Source organism: Pelodiscus sinensis, chromosome 1 (genome assembly GCF_052426305.1).
Source record: "Pelodiscus sinensis isolate ZL-2025 chromosome 1, ASM5242630v1, whole genome shotgun sequence".
Classification (NCBI taxonomy): Eukaryota; Metazoa; Chordata; order Testudines; family Trionychidae; genus Pelodiscus; species Pelodiscus sinensis.
The window spans coordinates 231416689-231437951 of NC_143052.1; the positions used below are offsets into that span (position 1 = coordinate 231416689).

Below are 21263 nucleotides of genomic sequence, written 5' to 3' on the forward strand. Positions count from 1 at the left end.
GTGGTGGGGTTTTGAGTGGGGGTAGACGGAAAAGACTGTGGAAAATACCTACATCTGGAAAATTTGGAGATTGGGTTTTTCAATTAAAACCTGAAAAATGGTGAAAACAAAATTTCTCACTAAGGTCAAAAAGCCACTGTTTGTCAAAGGAAGATTTGAGGGTTTTTTGTAACCAGCTGTACTTGTCAATAAAGATATAAACCCTAGTCCTGCACTTGGCAGTTTGCTGGCCAACAGTTGTTTCCATGCAGAATCTCACTGGCTGAGATCAATATCAATCAACAGAAGCAGTCTGACTATTTTATAAATTTACACGAGTGAGGTTTTAAGCATTAAAACTCTGACAAAGACTGGATGAAAATTAAGGCTTATATGAACTGCTACTGTAACTTGAAGGAAGTGGGCAGTTTAGTTCAGAACATATTCTTTCAAATATAATATCTTGGCTGGAGAGACTGGTATTTAATCTAATACGAATCATCTTGATATGAAATATGCTAAAACTAGACAGTCTGGTGCATACTAGAAGTGAAAGCTGCTTGTGTGCGTTGTTCAAATCTGGAAATCGCTCTGCCTCAGAAATGTTTGAATTTTTGCATTAGTATTGGCAATACTTTTTTGGGGGGAGGGGGAAGGAAGGGAGCAGGGGGAGAGGAACACAAGGCTTTTACAGAAAAAATAAAACTAAAAGTTCCTGAATGGCTTGGAAGAATTTAAAGCAGCCTTTGAAATACATCCCAGAAGACAGCACCTATTTAAAACAGCACAGGCATAAACAATGTTAATTACAAAAAAAAAAAAAAAAAAAAAAGTGATGTTTTGCAACAGCATGCAGCATTTGAAATTGGGGGTAGGGAGGGTGATATAAAACCTACATCTCATAGTAAAATTACTGCCCACACATAACACTCTATGTGTCTATGGATTATTTTTACCTAACTTTACTCATCTTCTTCATAAAAGGCTGCCAGCACTTGATTTGTAGTGTTTGTTATGGATTAAAGTGATTCACAAGTATTCAGTCCTCTCCCACATCATATTTAATAGCAATAAAATTACCGGAAAAGCTAGCAAGCTGAAGTGCTAGCAGAATGTTAGCACCACGCATCTGTATATCTCTTTTATGTCAAAGAGTAAATAATGTGATATGTCAGAGGCCTAATATGAGCCTCCAACATCAGCTCCAGGAGAAGGAGCACTTTGTTGAAGGATAACCCAGGCATGCCTGACTTGATGCTGATGGTAAGAGGGGAGTGTTCTGATTTTTTTTCCTCTTCCATAACAGTCGCTGAAGGCATGGGCTCTAAGGTCTTGGAAATACCTACCTACCCCAATGGTAGTTAAGAAAGCAAAAAACTTCTAGAAGACCCTCCTAAGCATATCAGAGACATATGTGGCCACAATAATCCATGAACCCATAACTCCAGGGCCCACTACTATGATTTTCAATATCAAGGCAGGAAACCCTATGTCCTGCAAAATTCCTGCTAGTTCAGAACACAACCACACCCTGGCACAGTAACCCATCCTCACAATGCTTTGCACTGACTCCCCCGTGAATCCACAGATCCACAGTCAGTCTCTGTCTTGATTCATGATTTGTTCTTTGGTGCCAGGGAGATAATTCATTCATTCACTCACTCACTCTCTCTCTTGCTCTTTCACTCTCTGACTGCAGTCTCCAACGATAGGTAGGTTCCACAGGCACAATAAAATTACAGACAAAAGGGATAACTTGGGACTCTGAACTATGGAAATCCTCAACTCAATGAACTGAAAGTGACTATAAACCTGGTCACATTCACAACTTACATGAAACACCCATCTCTTTGAGCTTTCAGGCAACAACCGTTTTACACTTCCAGTGCCCAATCAATCTTTTATTTTATTAACAATCACTCCCCCATAGGTTGGCGCCCCGGGCAGCTGCCCAGCTAGCCCCCCCGCTTAATCCTGCCCTGATTGGGATTGGATTTCTTCTCCTTCAGAGCTCAAATATTTATGGTTTAGGCAAATAATGTGTCATTGCTTAGGGCAGTGGTCACCAACCAGTAGATCAGGATCTACCAGTAGACCTTGAAGCCTCTGACAGGGGTTCCTGACTGGTTTGGCCAGGAAACTATCACCCACTGTCATGCGGCTCCTGCCCTCTGCCTTGGTACTGCACCCCTGGAAGCCTCCTGCTTGCTGTACAGGGGATGGGAGGGAAAAAAGGAGGGGGTGCTGATGTCATGGTGTCCCGCCTCCCCCCACTCCTCTACCCCCACCCTGCACAGAGAGAGGGGGATGGAGGGAATTTGGCAATGCAAATCTCTGTCACTCTCACACATTGTGTGTGTCTCTGTCATTGTCACAAACACACTGTCCTTCCCTCTCATCTCCCGACACAACACATACGTGTGGGGTTGTTGTTACTCCTTTTACTGCTTGCAAAGTGAGTTAGTTTTGGGTTTTGACTGGTCTGTGCATTTCATAACTTTCATTTCTCCCTTACGCTTCAATTTAACTCTTTGAGTGGTGAGTTCTAAAATGTCTAACCTGTCGTGGCTGGAGTCATCATTCCTGTGGTAATTGCTGCTCCTGGAAGTGGCTGGCATGTCCTGGCAGCCCCTGAGACAGGCAGAGCAGGGAGTCTCCGTATCCTGACCTTGCCTGCAGACACTGCTCCTGGAGCTCCCATTGATCAGTAATGGGAAACTGTGGCCAGTAGAAGCTGTGGGCTCAGTGCTTGTAGATGAAGGGCAGCACATGATACCACAAAGCCATTGCTGTACATGCCAGCCGCTTTCAGGGGTGGTGCAGAGCTGGAGTAAGCCTGCCAGTCAGAGCCTGCTTCCTGAACCCCTATCCCAGCCCTGAACCTCCTCCTGCACCCAACCTCCTGCTCCAGATGTGAGTTCCCCTGCACCCAAACTTCTACCTAGAGCTTGCACCATGAACCCCCTCCTAGACCTCAATCTCCTCCCCCGCTCTGAACCCTTTGGCCCAAGACCAGAGCCTGCACCTCTACCTTAGCCTAGTGAAAGTGAATGAGGCCTCGGAGGAGGGATGGAGCAGGAGCAGGGCCTCAGAGCAGGGGCAGGAAGGAAGTGGGGCGAGGGTAAATCCTACATTACACTTAAATCAAGAAAGTAATCTTATGGTTAAAAAGGTTGAAGACACTGGCTTAAGGTATGTCTGCACTGGAGTCAAATAGTGTAAATTCCAGGTTTAGGAGAAATACCCGAGTGAGCTCTGAATGAGACAGCACCCTAAAAACAGAGCATGGCCATGGTGGTGTGACGCGTCGGAGGGGCTAGCTAGTCTTAGAACAAATACAATAAACAATCATGAAAAGCTATTTTTGAAGTAATACAAATTTGATCCAGCTTTCATTGTGTATAAGCAAGAAAAACTCTGTTTTATAGTATCACATACTGAGCAGGAATGGAAAAAATAAAGGCATAAAACACCATACATCAACAGACTATACCTATATGCCAGGCACATTATAAGAACCAACACTTTATTTCCCACAAAATATTGCCTAGATTCTTTACTGTGGCCACACTATTATTTCATGTGAAATCATTTTCGTGGCTGATGTTGAGGAAACCCTATGAGAAGTCTCTTAGAGTGCGTCTACACTGCACCCGTAGCTTGAAATAAGCCACACAATTTGAGCTATGCAAATAGCATAGCTTATTTTGAGTGCCAAATTTCAAAATAAACCTCTATTTCAAAATGTCCCTTAATCCTTGCGGAACGAGGTTTACAGGGATGTTGGAATAATGTGCTTGTTATTTTGAAAGATATTTCGAAATAACGGGTGCACTGTCAAGACACGGAATAGCTATTTTGGGATACTGGAAGTATCCCGAAATAGCGCTGTGGTGCAGACGTACCCTTCTTGTGGGGAGAAACTTGCACCTTGTTCTAAAATTTGCGATGCTTTAGAATTGTCTGTTATATTTCAGCAGACTTTTAAGACTTACCAAAGATTTGAATTTACTAGCAGGGTCATCCTGATTTCATTTCCATAGCTTCATATCACAAGTGGGGTGAATGTTCTCAGTCAGAGACATGTCTGAGTTTAAATTGATTTTCTACCAATGACATCAATACTAAATTTACTATTTGATAAATCAAATAAGACTTTCCAGCAAACTAAGGTGGCTCAGGGGATTTCTAATGGGTGAAAAGTGTTTTACCCTTAGGTCACTGGTATGAATTTAATCATGATCAATAATTACATTAATATTTTACCATCTGATAACTGCATACAAGACTTTGCCATACAATGAAAATTACTGGGCTGAATCTGGCAGTCTCAGAGGACTCTTGGATTACACAACAGGAGAGGCCCAATTACCCTCTTACATATGAGGGTCTCCTCTGCCAGGCAGGAGTAAGGGCACATCGAAGGGGCAGCATGGGGACAATGGCACTATAGTTGCCCAAGATGTAGCTAGCATGTAGATAAGATTTCATTTGCTCTGTCTGTCAGTTTCAGCACTGTTCTTGAGCACTAAATTCATTTTCAAAATGTAAGTGATTGAAAGATGGAATTGAAAGGAAAGTGATGTGAGTTTTTATTAAGTGCCACCGTCGGGCTTGATGCCTGCTCTATTTTTGACACTTGCAATTTCAGATGCTATATGGTAACAGTATGGTAATAGTATGAGATAATGTATGTGCCAAAGAAAGCAGTTTCTGAAAACTTCAGCTGAATTAAATCCTCTGAATTTCAAAAACACCTCCCATCTTTACCCAGTAGAATTTCTCTTCTCTTCAAATTCCAGCCAACAGATGTGGAGTGGTAGCTTTCAAAGAAGATAATTTTCACAGTTAATGAGAAATAGAAATACTAGAGAGCAGTTCTAGCTCTGTAAAGCACACAAGGAAGCAGCACAGTCTAGTGGTTAGAACATATAACTGGGAGTCAGGATTTGTGTTATCTGCTTATCTCTGCCACTGACTCAATGTGACCTGAGGAGTGTACCTTCACTTCTCTGTTTCTCAGTCCCTCAGTTTCTAAAGTAGGGATAATGATACCCACCTTCCTTAAATAAACAAACAAACACTTTGAGACCTTGATATATACCACAGGTGTGCTATACACATATGCTGTCGTAGGGATTATTGGTACAGTTCTATTCTCCTCTCAGAACCAAATATTCCTTATTCCATTATTTCAGTATACAAGTAGCCCGTTCCTGACAACTGTGCAGAAAGGGATAAAGCCTTTATTTCATACAACCCGGAGTAGTTGCCAATTGCTCAGCACATTACTTATTAGTTTCAGGGAGTGAAGTCCCCTCCCTCCCCCAATATAACACCATTTAAGTAAATTAAGTTACATCAGGGGCAAATCTGCCTCTCTCCTCCCCTGCCCAGTCTCAAAATCATTTTGACTGATTAGCATTAACGATTTAGAAAACCCAGGATGATTTCAGTGAATAGCCATTAACTGTGTTGCACACAAATCCATGGTGCACTATTTTCAGAAGCAGGTACAATTTATGCTTCTTTTCAGTTCAGATGGATTTATGTAAGTGCACTAAAGCAAATAAAGAGCACAGGTGTGGCTATTGTGAAGATTGACAGTAAACTGACAATTGGGAGACATTTGGGATCTAATGGTACTTATGTCTTACTTTCCAGTTGTTTGATGCTTATATTTTTATCCCAGTAAATAATGGGTTAATTATTTCTCAGAGTATATCCGCATAGGCTTCTCTGGACGCTATCTAACCAAAAGGAGTGGGACATGTAATTCATCTAGATCAAAGTGTTCCATGGGCCCACTTTGGGAAAGCCACTAGCAAGCCCACACTGCTTTGTTTAACTGAAAGGTCCATAGCCACAGAGCTTCTTTGCTCCTACTGGCTCTGGTTCAGAATTTTCAACCAAAGGGAGGTGCGGGAAGTGGCGTGGTTTGAGAAACATTGTTTGGAAAACTTAGTTTCTAATTAGAGTCTCATTCATGTCTATTAGAATGTCTTGTTCCTATTGGGTATATGTCTCCAGGCACATTCAGAGACAATATATTGGTGTGACTAATGTTATAATTGTCACTCTTGTTTAATTAGCTTGGAAATGGACCTGTGCAGTATAAGAGAACAAGCAAGCTGCTTCTAATAAGAGAATGCCATTGACATTGTGAAAAATTGTAGTCTGGAGTTAAGAATATGGTTTGGGTTTGGGTTTTAGGCTCACCAATCTGACCAGAAAGTTTCTAGGTTTGTCCTCCACCCTGGTTACAGAAGTTAAGAGCTAGAGAGCTCTATGTTTGGAGGCAGGTCTCAGAATCTGTTGCAATTACACTGACACTGTGGGTGGTACCAAATCAAAGCTATTTTTATTACAACTGCCATGGGGTTAGCCAGATCAAGAACACATCCATGTCTACTCAGGCAATCTGAACCCAACAGGTTACTCTTTGGGTCTGGCATCATTAGCAATACAAAGTCATGAGTTTTCCATAAGGTGCTAATCTGCATCACCACAGGTTTGGACATCATGACTCCCCACCAAGAAAGTGTGCGTATACGTCAAAGAGGACAATTTGGAGGTTCTAGGATCCTTTACATGAATGATACTGATTGCTGTCCCGGTATTTACAATAATATTTCGGAGGCAGGCTTCTACCACAGCATAGGTCTTCCATTTTCATCTTTACCCAGGGCCACAACATTGTTCGGGGCCTTTTGACATCATGCAGGATAACTATTGACATAAATGGACACGAAACCTTTGGACTCTTCCACCCTCTCAGGGGTGTCCTTTTTGGCAGGTGAGTATACCCAGTCAGGGGACAGAGATGCATCTAAGGAGGCCACTGGTTGTTTGGAAAGTTTTGGATGAGCGCACCAATACCAGCTCATTCAAGCACGTCCGAAGCACCTACAGGTCTTGTCTCTGTGCATCGAGGGTTTACTGCATCACCTTAAGCATTGCTTGCCATCTCGCGAGGAATATTTTGTGCCACACCAATGAAGAAAGAAGCATGGTCCAGAGGCTCGCCTCTAGATCCATGTGCGTATCCCTGTCAGTTATTAAACCAAGTAGCATTATTGGCCTGATTAGAACAATGTTGAGGTCTAGGAAATTTTGAGTTATTTTGGGTCTGGCCCTGAGGTGTCCCATTTGGCCCCTCAATCCTTATTGTGGGGTCCTGTGGATCTTGTAGGGCTACCACTGGAGCTTTTTCACCTCCCTTAGGATTCCCCTGTGAATAGGCCTTGGCTAGCAGATTCAGGGCCTCACCCAAGCAGGTCTTCTCATGTGTATGTATATTGACCTTTTCCTGTAAATAAGGATGAGAATTATTAACTAGCAAACTCACATACTGTGATTCCTCTGGCTCCATTTCCATGTGGTTGTCCCAAGCTGTGCTCATCCACAGATGAAAGTGATGAGAGGATTCTTGTGGTATTTGTGTCAGATTTGACAGGATTGCCACTCCAGCCTGGCCAGGATGTTAGTTTTGCACCAACAGGGCCACCATTTCTGCAAAAGATTTCTCATCTTTCTGGTATTCCAAAGGTAAGGTGTTCCCTAGTGCCTGATTCACAGTGAGCTGTAGGATCTTGACCCAATCCTCCTTGTTTGACAGATCAAAGATCTGGGCTGTTTCTTGGACTTGCTGGGCATGCATGGGGATGGAGGAATCCTCCATACTCCCTGACTGCTTAGCAACTAAACCTAAAGATTGAGTGTTTGCTACCACTGCCATGGGTTAGCTAGAGCTAGAGCTAGAGCTAGAGCAAGAGATACTTGAATGGTCACATTCCTCACTCATATCCAAACCAGAGTCCTATGGCTGATTGTGATAGAAATCTCAGTGTTCTCACCAGCACTATTAGATGAAGTGTCTGTAGGAAAGCCTGGAGAATGGTTAGTGGAGTACTTGGAGGAATTCCCCCAATGCCAGTTGAGGGCATTGGTATACTGATGAGTAACATTCCTCAATGTACCCCAAGAAGGTTAACCTGGGATGGGGGATGATACCACTACACACCAATAGTTTGGGGGTGTCCCGGTTTCTGGTGACCCTAAGAGTAATTCCCATGTGAGGAAAAATTGAGAACTCCCTACCTCATAAGGGGTTATGAAGATAGAGGGTGAGGGGATTGACATGTCTGGGATTGTTTCCCTAGGCTGCAAACTTACATGCTTTCTCTTCTGCAGCCAAGTGACAAGAGCAGAACATAAATCAGGTGTTTGCATAATTTCTGTTATTGCTTGTTCTTCTCTTGCAAGGTGAATGTCCAAAGACCCTTCATCCTCTGCCCCCAGCATTACCATCAGTGAAGGAGGTTGCCCTGGGAGCACTTTGGTTCCAGCAAACAGTGCTGTTGAAGGAGGGGAGGATTGCAAAAGCTCACATAAAAGTAGATGCCTAACAAAACAGTGTCCACTTCTGACTCCATCTCTGAGCCCGGGGAGTCACCTTACTCTTCTGACCCTGTGGCTAGCAGACTTCCCTCTTCCATTATCAAATCACTTGCTGATAATGGCCTATCGACTTCCTCCAGTGAAGGAAGAGCTGCCAGCTCTCTTGCCTTTTTCCGAGTCACTGGTCCCTTAACTAAATCCACCGCAGCTGGTTTCACTGGTCCTATGGGGAGAGGGCCTCTGATGCCTTCCTTTTTGATTTTCCCTCATCCTGTGGAGATTCTTTTTCTGCACTCTGAACACTCTCTCTTGTAGTGTCAGAGTCCTCAGTGGTCTTTGCTGTGCCCTTCCACAATGCTTTGTCTACCTCTAGTTTTTCACACTACTTTTCCAACTGAAACTTAGATGTATACACAGCTCTTAAACAGTTTACTCCTTTTCCTTTTCCATGTCTGAGTTTCTTTTTCCAGGTTTTGGACTTCAGCCTGACCTGCTCTATTCTACAAAATAATGCCAACCGTGCCTCTGAGGACTTAAACAACTAGTTCTTTAACTTCTGAATCTTTTCATCTTTCTTAGCCAATGTTGCCTGAACCTGTTCCCCCAAGGCATGACAGATGGTTATGAGGCACTGCATAGAGATCTCTTTTAGCTCTTTGGGCTTTCTATCTTTCCTCCTTTCTTCCGACTCAGATATTTGGCTTACCAATCCCCACGGAGGATCCCCATGGTCTTGCAAACCCTCTGCATCTCTTAATCTCTCCAGACTGCCCCCATGCATCTGAACTTAATGGTTAACGTACTATTCCAAATGCATCCCAGAGATGTGCCCACTCTTCCATCTCTAGTTCATTCATTAACTCTATGTGCCTGCTTTAGAGATAACTCACTCCTACAATAAAAGATAAAACTTCACTCTATGAAATGATTGAAACTTAATACAATCTCTGAACTGTGAGATTAGGAGGCATCCAGATCAGAAAGCAGTCCCTCCTTATGGACAAACACACAAAGAATAACCCGGACTGGTCCCAAAATTACTTAAAGAAGTCCCAAAATAGAAGGACAAGGGGTATAGGTCCTTCTATTTGCTCAAAGGCAAAGAAGTATTGGTGGATCAAGAGGTATAAAAACCTATCTAGGGAGCCTGGGAGTAGTGGGGTACTACTGGCCATAGCCCAGGGGAACTAGAAAGGGGAAAACCTGACCTGTAGGTTCCCAATCACCAGCTAATTGGCAGTGCTGAAATAAACAGCTCCCATGGCTATGAAGGTGGGTTGCTGTATCCAGACTCAACCACTTAACAATGAACCATCAATCCCAGCTCCTTAATACATTCACATGCCTTCCACGAGTCCAATCCCTTGCGAGGTTATATTGTCTTCTCTCCCTTGGGCAGCCTGCATCCTGAACCCCTCAGCCCCACCCGAGCCCCTCAGGCACTCATTAGTGATAATGGGGGGGGGGGCTGAGGGTCCCCTCCCCACATTTATATGGGAACATTACTGACCTGAGCAACTCTGGGTAAATCCTCTAGTAGTATATAGCTGTTCAATTCAAAGCTTACCAATGCAATACTCAGCAGGATTCAAAGTGTTATACGCAAGCAGAAAATCAGAGCACATTTGTCAAAAGGTTTGTTAAGATTTGTGTATTTCTGGAGTGCAGCTGGGACATTTGTGAATTTGTGTTGTCCTCACAGGGAGTGATTTTTTAGAGCTGAATTATTTGTTTTTCATTAACTAATGTATGCTGTCAGTGGTCTTAATGCAGGGTCTCCGAGTCTCTTCCTATTACATCTCCTGCAGAATAGCTCCATCATAATGAGCCATCATTGACTGGAAGAGATGTCTCCTGTCATCCACCAAGAATAAAGGCTCATTTAACCCAGTGGCAAGATGGACTGTGTACTTACAGCAGGAACAGCTGACGTTTGGATTCATTGCTGAAGCAAAGTGGTAGCTAGTGGGAAGCCTATACTTAAAACATATTTTTAGTAGCATATTTTTGTTGTCATTCAGGATGACGAGCTGGAGTATTATTTTAAGACATTAGTTTTGCTTATTTGTGTGATGCAGAATGGTCCCAGCCTGATGCTGACAAACTTTAATAGATGGCTGCATAGCAACAAAGAAATTGACATCCTAGGCCCCACTCACGGAGTCTAGCTCCCCAGTGTGAGCTTAGTAAGATAACTTCTAGAAAGAAGTTTAGATCACGTAGTGATTATTTTCATTTCAATAAGACATTTTAAAATATTTTCCAATGTAGAAAATAGGCAGATGGTGATGACCCTTGCATATTTGCAAGGGGACTCCTACAAGCTAAAATGTAACCCCAAATAATCTTCCCTTCTGTTTTAATGTGTATATAGTTCATTTCCTATTACAGCCCTCCCCTGTGTTCCTGAAACTTGCACATCCTGCAGCTTTTGGGTTAGACCTTGGAAATTCTGCCCAATTATTTTTAACATAAATTACACTACATCCACAGTTTGGCTCTTAAGTGACCTGATTTTCAGCAATGCTTGGGAGCTGTTGGCACCTCTGAAAAACGGGATGCCTAGTTATGTATCTAACTTTAGACACCCAAACTTAATCACTTGAAACCAATTTCTTCTTACTCCATGACCGTTTGTCTGTATATAAGGGACCAGCAGCTGAAGGAAGGAATGAAGCAGTCTACTGTGCCTATTATTCATAAATCCTACTAGGGAAACCACAGAAGGATCAGTGAGGCAATCACATATTCTGAGCTATTATGCAAACAAAACAGGTGGCAGACTCATTTATTTTTATTTAGGCTTGTAGGAGCTGGCAGTGATGACGTACTGTAAATATCGAGTGCCCAGTGCTTTTCTAATTGGAAAAGAGATGAAATATTCAAATGATACAGCAGGATATTTGTTTATATTGAACACCAGCATAGAGGAGACAGATTTAAGATCTTACCTAGTGCTGTTCTTGCTGGTGTAGCATCTTTTTTAATCCAGAATGATACCCAGGATAACACAACTGTTAGGATACAGGGTATGTATGTTTGAATAGTGAAGTATCCCATTCTTCTACTTAAATCGAAGTATATCGTCATGACTATGTAATCACCTGCAACAACCAAAAAGGGAAAGAAACCAAAAAGGCTATTGTGATGAAGTTCAGTTACTCATTCGCCTCACTGGTAATTTTTAAACTATTGTTTCCAAAATGCACAGCGTATGAAACATTTCTTTGTATTCTGAAACCATCTGTGCAAAAAAGCTCAGGGACAATGCAGCTGAATGAAAGCTCAAAATTCCCTTTGAAAATTTTTTTCATTGTTTCTGGTAGGAGGCAAGGAGTGGAGACAAGACACTTTCTCTCACCTGATCTTAAACCATGGGTTTCCCCAAAGCTTCACTGCTTCCCGAGGCTAGAACTTCAGAATGATTCCATGGCAGCTCTCAGTAGGCTACCATCTTCCCACAAATCTGCAGTGTCCATTTCACCTTCCCTCTGCTTTCCCTCCTGTGATGCACCCTCCATGCCAAAGTCCTGACTTCTGATTTGATTGGCTTTACCATTTCCCTTCAGACCATAATGTTGATCTAACACCTACTGCTATGGGTCCTTCTGCAAGATGAAGTACTCCAGTTCTTACCCCATAAACTGAAAACTTGTTCATAGAGGTTGAAAGCACAATATGTAGAAACCTTAATTGACTTCAGACCAGGTTTTCTACCACACAATAACATGACAAAATATAGCATCCTCTCTCAAGGCTCCTTACTAAATTTTCTATTTTCTTTGTGATTGGTTAGAACTTCAGAAGTGCTTAGTACCAAATTTATAATTGAGTAGTGGGCAAAAAAGTTCCCTTGTAATAATAATGTACCTTATACCACCATTTGTAAATTTTGTTTTCCATCTAGGTTTTTATATTGTACCCATTAGGAAAGTGGTATCCAAGTTGAATCTCAAATGCAGTTCTCTAAGCAAGAAGTAAAACAACAAACAGCATATCTTAGTATTTTGCAAAGTGCTGTGGCCTTCAGGTGTATATGCCTTTGTCTTTGAAAAGGCATAAAATTGTGTAGATTTTCTTATTTATGGAGGCACTTGATCATATCCTATGGAGAGTTCTTTAACTCCCTCACATACAGAACACATATGTCTCCTATGGTTGTCATGCCCTAAAGAGTGCTATGTGAAACCAATAATAATTGTGTGATATTGTTTTTGACCTGTGAGGTATGGGGGACAAAATACGATATAAGCATACTACTGAGACACATGCATAACCCTCAGTCATGAGCACTGTGAAGAGTGCAACCATGCATCTACTGATGCACTTTTAATATACAATATCCAAGCTTGTATTTCTCTTTTCTTTACATAGCTTTAAAAGTCCCTCAGTGATTGCAACTACTACAAATGTGGCTTGATAAACTTGCTTGGACTTCTTCTCTATTCACGCAGCAGAAGATATGTACAATAATCAACACCCTGCTTTTTCCAGCAGAAAGAACTGTATTTCTAATTTAGGGTTAGAGGGATCTCCAGGCATTTAACACAGCACTGTTTGGATACTCTTAGAGCTGCTGCTAGTCTTAGTGTGGGGAGGAAATCATCTCAACATTAAAAAAAAATATAGGAAGCACTTATGTTTGTTATGTCGACACTATCCTAATAATAAGTAAAAGCTAAGTGTTGCTCTGTACACTGTGTGCTGGCCTGAGGCTTTTAAAATTGGCTGCAGATTCCTGTGCACATCTAAATTGCATTTTAGATTTTTTTTAAACCTTGCTCAGACCAACTCCTTTGAAACAACCTCATTTTGTCACTCAGCCTACCGAAGGCCTACCTCAGTCCCTTGTTATCTAAAATTTCTCACTCGTGGTTTTGGTTAGTGTATACAGCAGTAGAAAGTACATGCTGAGTTGCACACACTACAATGTTAAAGCCAATTATTTAGTATGCAGACCATCAATAATCAAAATCACACAGCTTCTATTCTATAGGAGTATAGAAATGTCAAAGGAAGAGGTTTTGAGTCCTAGAAGCATTAGCAATCAATAATAATAAATAATAATTAATAATACAGTTATAACAAAAGTATTTTTTCTGCTTTGTGAGACATCATTGTGTATGGTACATTCATTCCATAGAAATCCCACTGAGAATGTGATTTCCAAATAAGGAAAAAATACATCACAGATCTACAAAGCAGATTTCAGAGGAAATCCCTTTTTAAGGGTAAACTGATACCATGGGCTTAAAAGAACAAAATAATTTCAAAAGTGGAGACTATCTATAAACCAAAGAAATCTCTTTCTGGAACGCCATCCAATTTGATGCTAAGAAAGTAGTTTTAGTTATCAACAAATTAAATCATTTCTCAGGAAACTTACCTAAAATTTTAACTAAACAATCAGACAAGTTCACTGAAATAATGAAAATTGCCTGGAGGCAAAACAATCTATTATAGGCTTATATAACATATATATATCTTAAGGCAATACATCTTTTAAAGTAATCAAAAGATTGAGGCAGTATTTCTCATGAAACCAGGATGACTCTTCTCTGTGACCCAGACTACCTTTATTAGTTTTAGGATCTAATTTGAAAATAGGACCAAGTGTGGAAAAATAATTATTTTCTAGAGATTCAGAACCTGCGGTTTTAAATGAATGGTAGTAAGCAGCAGCATATTGTCTTTTTCTGTTAAAAACTCATGAAGACTTGAGTGAACTGCCAGAAGTTTTCCTATACCACATAAAAACTCAAAATGTGAATAGCTCATAAAAGGAAGCAATTCTTTTAAATAGATCTTTTTACAGTCTGACCACACTAATGTGCATGGCATAGTAAATTCAAATCTTTAACTCAAACTTATGTTCTATCTTTTACAGTTGCCTCACCATCTTACCCCCTCATCTTCGCTCATTCTAGAATTTTTACACAAGGACTAAAATGAATAGTGTATTACTAAAAGTTAAATGAAGACTAATTTTAGTGATGTGTAATATAAAAATACCAGGGACCATCTGTCACTACTGAGAACAGCCTCTCTCCATCCTCTTTGGAACCTCCCTTCAGGAAGTTGAAGGCTGCCATCAAATTCCCCCCCCCCCCCCCCCCCTTTCTACAGATTATATAAAACCTAATCCTTCAGATTCTGCTCATAGGTCATGTGCTTCAGCCCCCTAATCATTTTGGTAGCCCTCTGCTGGAACCTCTCCAATGCATCCACATCCTTTCCATAGTGTGGGCCCAGAACTGGATGCAATACGCCAGATGTGGCCTCACCAGTGCCAAATAAAGGAGAATAATAACTTCTCTAGATCTGCTGGAAATGCTCCTCCTAATGCACCCTAATATGTCATTAGCCTTCTTGGCTACAAGGGCACACTGTTGACTCATATCCAGTTTCTCATCCACTGTAATCCCCAGGTCCTTTTCTGCTGAACTGCTACTTAGCCAGTCGGTCTGCAGCCTGTAACAATGCTTGGGATTCTCCCATCCCAAGTACAGGAGACTGCACTTGTCCTTGTGGAAACTCATCAGATTACTTTTGGGACAAATTGGCCCAATCCTCCAACTTGTCTAGGTCACTCTGGACCCTATCCCTGCCCTCTAACTTATTTACCTCTCCCCCTAGCTTAGTATCATCCGCAAACATGCTGAGGGTGCAATCCATCCCCTCGTCCAGGTCATTAAGAAAGATGGTGAACAAAACTGGCCCTAGATCCAATCCGGGAGGCATTCCATTTGAAACTGATCACCAACCAGACATCGAATCATTGATCATTACCGATTGGGCCCAACAATCTAATCAACTTTCTATCCCTCTCACAGTCCATTTGTCCAATCCATACTACCTTAACTTGCTGGCAAGAATATTGTGGGAGAACATATGAAAAGCTTTGTTAAAGTCAAGGTATATCACATCCACTGACTTCCCCATGTCCACGGAGCCAGTTACCTCATCATAGAAGCTAATTAGATTGGTCAGGCATGACTTGCCATTGGTGACTATTGCCTTTGGGGTGTTGACTATTCCTGATCACTTTCCCCTCTTCCAACTGCTTCAAAATAGATTCCTTGAGGATCCCCTCCGTGATTTTTCCAGGGACTGAGGTAAGGCAGACTGGTCTGAGTATATTACTATTAATCTATATAACTCAGAGAAAGCTCAAACTCATTTAACATGTTCAATTTTATATTTTTCATGAAATCTACTTACTGGTTGGTGGGTAAATTTCCCCAAACTCCAAGTTTCAGTCTCTCTCTTCCATGTCTGAACGCAGAGACATCAGCCCCCAATCCATGGCTCTTTTTTCCCTTCCACCCAACCTTGTGCTGATGTCCTTTGCTCCCAAAGCTCTCCTTTGTTATTTCTTTCTAGGCATCCCACCAAGCCTGCTGTGCTGTTCTATTAAGCTGAATAATTCTTACTGGGCTAGTTACTCTCTACTTTTCATTGCCTAGAGCATCCCTGACTTAGAAGCAGCTCAGATTGCACTGCACATCTATGATCTGAATACAGCCAGTCCCACTCTCAGGTTACTAAATGAGTTAGGAAATCTTGAAGTATTATTTGTTTATTGATGCCACTTCCGTAGGTGACTTGTTGATCCAATTTCTATGTTGCACTGAAATGATTTTGCCAGATGCTGCCCTCTTGTCCACTAGGGAGAGAAAGACCTTTGGAAGATCCATCAACTGAGCACAATCATGGATGAGGCAGCCTGGCCACAGTGACACTAGAAAGAGGCTCTTATTTAAAAAGAACGATAAAAATAGGACATGGTAACTGTTTCTTTGAGATGCAGAGAAGATGAAGGCAAGGGAATACATGTCCCAGTCTCCCTTAAAATCTTGAACATCAAAGCAAATATGTTAATGCTTAGTGTGGTCTTTTATTCCGATACCTCCAAACCACATTATTTTTTGTGGATCACTAGTTCTCAGCACGATGGGAGAATCTTTGATCTCAAGCATTCGGGGCTGAATGATCCTAAGGCCTAGAGAAAAATAAAATGATTGAGTTCAGCCTGGTACTCAGGTGTTTTCCCCAGATTGCTACAGAGTTGCTCTGACAGGCTTTGTCCAGTGTGAATAATTACACACAAGTGTGCACAGCTGAGCAGAGAAGCACATTTGTACACATTCGAACATGCACATGTACTAATTCTGATGTGTAATATCACATATGATCTGTGTGAAAGATATTTTAAATAAATGAGCCTAAGGGCCTCTAGGGGTGACTTTTAGTACTATTTGTATTATCAGAGTAGTGTAGCCTAAGAGCCTTAATCATAGATCAGGAGTCATTTGGCTAGGCATTATACAAATACAACAAAAAGATGGTGTCAGCCTCTAAGCACATGCAATGTAGATTAATAATTGCTCTAGTCATGGATTATGTATTGTTCACAGTCCAGACCTGGCTATTTAAAATAATATTTAGAGTGCATTTTTCTTAGGAAATACAGAGAGTCAATTTATTGCAAATGGCTAGCAGTAGTAGTAATTGTGCTGATATTACATAAGTTATAGGTCTTTTTTAAACACACAGAGCCATGTATAATGGTATATGGGGAGAAGGGGAAAGAAACACATACATTCCAAAAACATCACTTTTCATAACAAGAATTTGTAGGGTTGTTTAAATAATATAATAAGAAAGACATAAGAGTAAATAAAAAGTGGTTAATGTAATGAATGGCTATTAAGGATGGTAATGGAAGATTTGATGGTCTCATTGATGGTAATGGAAGATTTGCCTTTGACTCAAGTAGGACCAGGATTTTCCCCTAAATAATAACTTATAACAAAACAATCTCTTATTTAAATGTGTGCCGTTTTCAAGGTATTTTTTCTCTGTAACAAGATTAGGAAGTATAACATTTGAGACCATATTTGCACTTGAAGCTATCTGTTGTTTATTTACTGTGTTAGATTCAGGTAATTTACATTTGATGTTATTTGTTCTTCCATAAGCAATAACCTTTCATTTTCTTTGACAGAACTAACATTTGCAAGAGCCCAATAAAATGTCAAAGTTTAGTTAAATGACATTGTGTCTGTTTTGAAAATCTGACGACCAATACATATTTAAATGTATTTTATCCAATGATTTTGAATGGTAGCATTAAGTCTGGAAAGATTTATGAATGATGTTATAGCTCTAATTAATTCATTTTGGCAAATTTTGGGAATTATTGACATTTCATGTAAAAATTAAAATATTTAAATTAAACCTTTTTCAATAGTTTAAATAACTTGTGAAAACCTAAAATCTAGTATTTATTGTGTCTTAAAGAACTCTTTATATATTGTACCTCTACATTTCTAGGTAGTTAATTTGAAATTTGGTTGCACATATTTTACCGTCTTCATCTACACTATACAACTTCAGCTGTTTGGGAGTACAGGGAAGATAGACCAACATATGTGTATACAGCTGCATGTAAGCAGACAACAGCAAATATATAAACTCCAAAACAATAAGGCTTGAGTTCATACAGTGCTTTTGGGTGGTTAAAATAATTTGATTCTTAGAATGATAGCTTTATTCTGAAAACCTAACTGTTCCTTGCAACAGTACTATAAAGCATAATGCTTCTCCTCAAAATAGCATCCTACTCATCCAAGCACGGCTGCTAACATCAGAATTGCTTTTAGATCATGTCTAGCCATAATGACATTTCATTTCAGAGCAGAAAATAGCATTTTGTATGCTCTTCCAAATACAGAACTAGTGAAAACGATTGATTGATTGATTTTTCATTTTACTATTGCAAGATACAAATAATATTGAGCAGTCCTCACAAAAAATGCAGGTCCATCAAGCCAAGAAATGTGACTAAAAACATATAATACCACAAGCAGAAATTCAGTCCATGATTACAAATCTAGTTCAATTTCTGACTGAACAATGGAAAAAACTACACATATAACCTCTGTCGCCTAGAATGCATTTAGTACATGAAACAAAGAGTAAATTGAAGTCAAAATATGGTAGAACATGAATTATCTATTACTCTTTATTCATGGAGAAAATGCCACTAAGTATCATAATTAGGCTCCTCTTTTGATCCTAAGAAAAGATTAACAATATTGGCTGTAGCTTGATTAACAATAAATTACTGGCTCCTAGTGCTGTGTCTATGAAGATAGAGAGGACTCCAAGACTTTGAAATATGGATTATTTTATAGAGTTGTATAGCATTGCAAGGGTTATTGGCTGGGAGCACAGCAATGGTCTTAAAACAAAACATTCTCCATGGTCCATGAAGTACAGAATGCAGCAGAAGTAATAAGCCTACACTAAGCTAATGCTTCTCAAACTCATTTCACTGTTAATAATTGTCCAAACATGCCTGGAGAGCCAGAGTTTTATATCACCTGTTAGACAGTGCTGATCACGTCCCACTGATGTATAGTAGTAGGACTTTTAATAACACAATCTATTGAGAATATACTTGGGGTACGGGGCTTGGTCTCTTTGTTTTTAATGATGTTTTGCATGAAGCCTCCCAGGCTTTAGTGTCAACACTTTTATTATTGAGAATTTCATTTAGACTTATACAATTAAGACTAGAAATAGAACCTAAATTACTTTGAATTTCAGAGCCTTTCCGATTTCAATAACTGGACCTAATCCTGCCTTGCTAGTGTTGAGTATGACTCAAACCGAGGAGACTTATTTTCTAGAATTCTTTATTCAGTTGCATATTTTTTAACAAAATGCCAAGTTACTGAAACTGCAAATTCTTTTTATGGAAAGGGACAATTTCAACACATTTCTCATTTAGAAAAACATATTGAAACTATCCCATTTTGACATTTTATAAATGAAAAGTTACATTTTCCTACTTCAGTATAAGACTTTTCAGTAAAAAAATTGAGTTTAATAAAAAAGAGGCCAAAATCTGAATGAAATGTTTTAAGTGACCACAAGCATTTCTGCCTACCCTTCCCTCTGCCTTCCCAAATTTTCAGTTAGCAAAATGTTTTAAGATTTGGACTTTTTTCCAGATCGGGGAAGGAAAACTTTTTGAAATTTTGAAAACTGTTATGGGATTGGACAACAGTTTTCTAGCTGCCTCTATTATTTCCAGGTTTAGATGCAGATAAATTAGTAGCAATTCCATTTCCCTCCCCTCCATGGCAAAAGCTTCATGAGAATATCTGATCTCATGAGATTACTGTGCATTTTACAAAAATCAGTTAACCTCACAATACTTCCACCATCTATGGTAGAAATCTCATGAAAATATATTACAAAGCTCTGGTGCTATCATACTTGAATCCCAAAATAAAGCAGTCTTCATTTATTTTAAGACCCAAAGGGACCATTGTGATAATCTAGTCTGACCAGCATAACACAGGCCATAGGACTTCCCTGAATTAAACACTGTTTCAAGGGGAAAAGATGTGGAATATATATGTCAGTGCCTGGAACTTTATTTTGTTTGCACGTGTGAAATGTAATCAAGTCCCAGTCACTTGTTGCTAAGCAATCACTAACTTTTAGTTCTGTGATCACCCCTCTTTATATGTCAATATGAGGGCTAAGATATAAAATTCCCTTGCATTTGATGCAACACTTTTTGAGTTAGAAAATTGTCATTTTTAATATTTAGAAATTCCAAGGATGTTTCAAACTAAGGGCATGATTTAAGAAAAAATTCTGCGGGAAGTAGGAAAAGTTGTGTCAGCATATAGACCATTATATATAATTATATTACATCCTGCACATTTGGGTAGGGGGACAAGAGAAGGAGGCCAAAAAGGGGAAGACAAAATGAAGCATAGTAAACTATTCCTCTTGTTTTAGTACTGGTAGTATGAGACCTCCCTCATAGGTAGCTCAGACTGAAGTCCCCCATGGCATCACAGTTGTTTTCTTCTCCACACATTATTGTTAAGTGCTTACGGAGTTGATCTTTCTGCTGTTGGTGTGAATTGGTGGCCTGTCGCAGACATCAGTGAATACACCATTTTGCTGTGTCTGTTGATCCATAAGTGTTCAAGATCATTTTCTTTTGAGTTGTAAGTGACTCGGAAACAGGTAATGCCATTTTTTTGACAGAGTGTTATTCTCCCGCCCCTTACCTTCTACAGTAAGTTATAATCAGTGATTTTAACATTCTAATCATGCAAATCTTCCACCAGGTTGCAGAGATGCCAGTGAGGTTGAATTTAGGTTCATAAAAGAGTAATTCAAATTCTTTTTGTTTATTACCAAGGCTCCTAGCGTTGGTGTACAGCCAATGAAAAAAATGTTTTCATATCCCTTAGTACCTTGATTAATTTTGCTCTCAATGGTATAATTTTGTGCTAAATGAGTGCTCATTTATTCTCCCTGCTTTTCACCCTCCCCGTCTGTTGTTTGTTCAGTGCCCTCCTCACTAGTCTAAATAGCCCAGCCATAGAAGATTGCTTCACCTTCTATTGAGCCTTGAACTTATCTTTAGCCCCTGTCTAAACCTGATCCAGAGCTAAATGCTTCCTGGTCAGCTCTTCTCTTCTTGTAAGTTCTACTTGTACTTTGGAATGCTCAGACCACATACAATTCTTTATATATTTTTTAATCACAGGTATGAAAATAGATTGTACCTCCCTGAATCAGGACTTTCTGCTCTGGCAACATCTGTGGTCCAGTAGTCAGGCAGTAGGAGGGCTGTTAGCTGGGAGCCCTGCTGGGCTGGGAGACTCTCAGCGTTAGGAGCAGCCCAGAAGGGGAGCCAGGACTGTGGGACCATGCAAGTAGGGGAGCCGGGGCTGCAACAGTGCAGCAGGGGGACTGGGCAATAGCAGCTTAGCATCAGGGGCAGCCTGAGCCGGGGCTGCACAGCAGCCCGCCAAGCCGGAACCGTCAGCAGGCAACCTGCTTGG

General features: G+C 40.4%; 1 protein-coding gene across 2 annotated transcripts in view; it reads right to left on the reverse strand.

Moving 5' to 3' along the window:
- The window catches only part of LOC102454358 (gamma-aminobutyric acid type A receptor subunit gamma3), a 304822-nt gene that overhangs the window by 17130 nt on the left and 266429 nt on the right, over window positions 1-21263 (reverse strand). For both annotated transcript variants that reach the window (XM_075916406.2, XM_075916388.2), the window contains one exon: window positions 11331-11483. In XM_075916406.2, coding sequence (XP_075772521.1) covers window positions 11331-11483 — 153 coding nt within the window. The remainder of the gene's footprint in view (window positions 1-11330; window positions 11484-21263) is intronic.